This window comes from Acyrthosiphon pisum, chromosome A1 (assembly GCF_005508785.2).
Source record: "Acyrthosiphon pisum isolate AL4f chromosome A1, pea_aphid_22Mar2018_4r6ur, whole genome shotgun sequence".
NCBI classification, from domain to species: Eukaryota; Metazoa; Arthropoda; class Insecta; order Hemiptera; family Aphididae; genus Acyrthosiphon; species Acyrthosiphon pisum.
In genome coordinates this window covers 57,611,636-57,614,997 of record NC_042494.1, presented here as the reverse complement: position 1 = coordinate 57,614,997, position 3,362 = coordinate 57,611,636, and the positions used below count along the sequence as shown (strand labels likewise).

General features: G+C 26.1%; 2 protein-coding genes across 2 annotated transcripts in view; both read left to right on the top strand.

The window, feature by feature from the left end:
• LOC100570412 (kelch-like protein 2) overlaps window positions 1-1,157 on the top strand; it is a 3,662-nt gene extending 2,505 nt beyond the window's left edge. The window contains exons 4-8 of the mRNA XM_029487302.1: window positions 76-172; window positions 514-623; window positions 683-811; window positions 874-1,049; window positions 1,136-1,157. Of these exons, the coding sequence (XP_029343162.1) occupies window positions 76-172; window positions 514-555 (139 nt within the window). The 3' untranslated portion in view covers window positions 556-623; window positions 683-811; window positions 874-1,049; window positions 1,136-1,157. The remainder of the gene's footprint in view (window positions 1-75; window positions 173-513; window positions 624-682; window positions 812-873; window positions 1,050-1,135) is intronic.
• On the top strand, window positions 722-2,258 carry LOC107885046 (kelch-like protein 5). The gene is made up of 4 exons (XM_029486239.1): window positions 722-794; window positions 874-1,049; window positions 1,136-1,243; window positions 1,995-2,258. Exons 1-4 carry the CDS (start codon window positions 722-724, stop codon window positions 2,256-2,258), a joined length of 621 nt encoding a protein of 206 aa, XP_029342099.1.
• The last annotated feature ends 1,104 nt before the right edge of the window (window positions 2,259-3,362 follow it).

Below are 3,362 nucleotides of genomic sequence, written 5' to 3'. Positions count from 1 at the left end.
TTCCGTAAAATTATTTATTATTATGATTCTGTAAGGAAATTTTATTAATTGTTACTGTAATGTTTTGGTTCTTAGAGAAGTGGTCGAAAAAGATGAATTTCTATCCCTATCATCTGAACGAGTCATTAAGTTTATTTCCAGTGATTTACTGACAGTTCCATCTGAGGAAAAGGTATGCAAACTAAAATTGTTAGTTGTTATATTTTAGTATTAAGAAAGGGCAATTAAGTTACTTACCTACATATATATTGTAGGTAATATAATTAATTTACAAGTATATTCATAGATATTTGAATGTGTCATGCGATGGGTAAGACATGAATTGGATTTTAGAAAATGTATTTTACCACATCTATTAGAACATGTACGTCTACCATTAATATCAAAAAAATACATATATAAAAAAATAGTCGAGGAACCTCTTATCAATAGTTGTTTTAGATATAAGTTTTTTCTTTTTGTATGTTTCTATTGTGAATAAAATCATATTTTATATATTTATACTTTTTTAAGGTAAACATTACGTATTTGAGGCATTACATTTCCATTCACTAAGGTCAGATGACCTTACCACCATACCACAAACTTTGCGGACTACACCTAGACTGACTGGTTTACATGAAGTATGATTCAGTTACAATTTATTCTCTTTTCATTTTTTTTATTCATTTTTTTATCACAGGTTATTTTTGTGATTGGTGGTAATGATTTTGCACCAAATATGAGTACAGAATATTACGATCCAAATATTGACCGATGGCAGTTAGGACCATATATGATTACACCCCTTTTTGGTGCTAGACTAGCTGTGGTAAAAAAAAAAAAATTTTGTTTGCTATGGGTGGTATTATGATGGCAGATCATATTTTATAGATTCTGATTATTTTAATGATGCATACTTAAATGTTGTTAATGAATCCAATCAACCAACCAATTCTGTGCATATGCTAAATTTATCTTCTGAATTACCTTGTTGGGAAAAAACTGCTGCCATGTTATATACAAGATCGTATTTTGGAGTAGTTGTTATAGAAGATCGTATATATGCCGTAAGTTATGTTGAATTATAATTTATTAGTTTATTAATTATTTCTGCTATAAAGTATGTACCAATAAATTATATAACAAATTCAAGGTTGGAGGATATAACGGTGGATCAAAAAGTCTAGCATGTGCAGAAGTTTTTAACTGCAGTACTCAAAAATGGTGTATGATATCTGATATGTCTATTAGAAGAGGAGAGGTTATGTTGGAGTTGGAGTGCTAAATAATCTTTTATATGCGGCGAACTAATATTTTGTTTTATAATTTTAAATTTCTAATAATACATTTGTTATAATTGTGATCAGAATAAAAAAATCGCCACAATATATCCCCAAAATTAAATATTTCGATAGATTAAAATTTTAAATTGAAAAATAAATAATAGGTATACCAAGACAAATAATTATTCAACTCAATTCAATAATTTAATTTTTAATTCATAAGCTGATTTTTTTGTCAATGAACCACTAACCTCCTATGTATGAATAACAAGACTCTATTCTATCTTTTTACAGATTAATGATAAACATAAAAAAATGCATAATGGAAGGAAAATTATTGATCTTATTAATGTTATTACTTATTAATATTTGTAATGTTTAAAAATGATAATAGAAAATATTATATAAAAATAAATTCAATTTTTAATTTCAATATTCAATAAGCTTATATTTTTTTATTTTTGTTAAACAATGATTTTGTCATACTCAATCATGCTTGATTTTAAATTTTTTAACAATTGTTGAAATTAAGCAATATTTGATTTGATGTATTAATTAACAATAATTATATGTTTGTAATTGAAAATAATAATGTTGTGTTTATTCATTAATATGTATTCTATCACTTTTATTCAAAAATGATTTGAAATAATCATGTATATCGGATATTTTTCTTGTAAGACAAGGGATCTTTATACCGTAAGTTGTACTAATTCAATTGTGTTATAGGTAGGAGGTTTTGATGATTTATCGTGCAATGATTTAAGATCTGTTGAATGTTATGATCCCAGTATTGATACGTGGATAAAAGTCGCAGAAATGGATGTACCACGCCGTGGTGCTGGTGTAGGAGTCTTAGATGGTGTATTGTATGCTGTAGGTGTTAGTAATGGATTGACCACTTGGAGGAGTGTTGAAGCCTATAGACCAAGTACTGGAGTTTGGACTACTATTGCAGAAATTCATATGCGTAGAAAAAATTCAGGTTTCTAGTTTGATAATTATAAATGAAATTATAAATTATAAATTATATGTTTTGGATTCAAATAACGGAACTAGTGCTAGCGGTTTTGCAGAATTTTACGACCCCAACAACAATACCTGGACCATGGTGGAAGCGCCAGTGAATCATCCACGTGGTTTTCCAGGTGTTGTAACCATTGAAAAACCACAATATTTTTAACATAGTAACATACGATACATGATTTTTTTTTCACATAAATTTTTTCTCATATTGTATAATGTATTTTCTGTTTTCTTTTATTAATTTTACAGTTTTTAAAATTTTTATTAAAATGTTTTTGTATTATATAAATTTGCTTAAAACCAAATAAACAAGGTCTAAAATTAATTAATTTATAGTATATAAATTATATACACAGAAGTGTAATACCCAAATTTTTTTTTTCGGTTTTAGGTGTATGAGTTCCGTGCCTTAACAACTGTAATTGTAGTGTAAATTTTAAATTCAACGATATATCATTGTATAAAAAAAAAAAAAAACCGATTTTAAGTGGAGACAGTCTGTCAGCTAGCCTATATTATAGTAATATTTTTAAATTACATAAAAATAACCAAGATCGTTATTCTTTGTTTAAACATCTAATTTCATCCAATTTTGACTTAAAATAGGAATAATAAAAACCATGTTTAAAATTTTTTTAGATTTTTAGGTGACATTATAAACTACTTATCAAAGGTGGGCAGGTTAATGGAAATAATTAACTCAAGTTAAGTTAAGTTAAGAGGATGACCTCATATGCTTTTTAGTATGTTTTAATTTTAAAGCCAGTTATGAGTATTTCAAAATTGTAAATTCTTAACTCAAAATAATTTGCTAATTTTCGTGATTTTTCCATATTTTGTCAATTTTTGGTCTTTAAATGCTTATAAAAAAAACTGTGACTAAGGATTTTTAATATTTTTCATCTGCCTTTGAAACAATATACTTGGAGCCTTCTATTAAATTTTCAAGCTTTTTTTAAACAAATAAAATTTAATTGATATTTTTAGAAAAAAAACTAAAAAAAAATGTAAAAACTAAAATGGAAAATGAAAATGTCTCTAAACAGTTCAAAATAAATCAAAATATTTTGA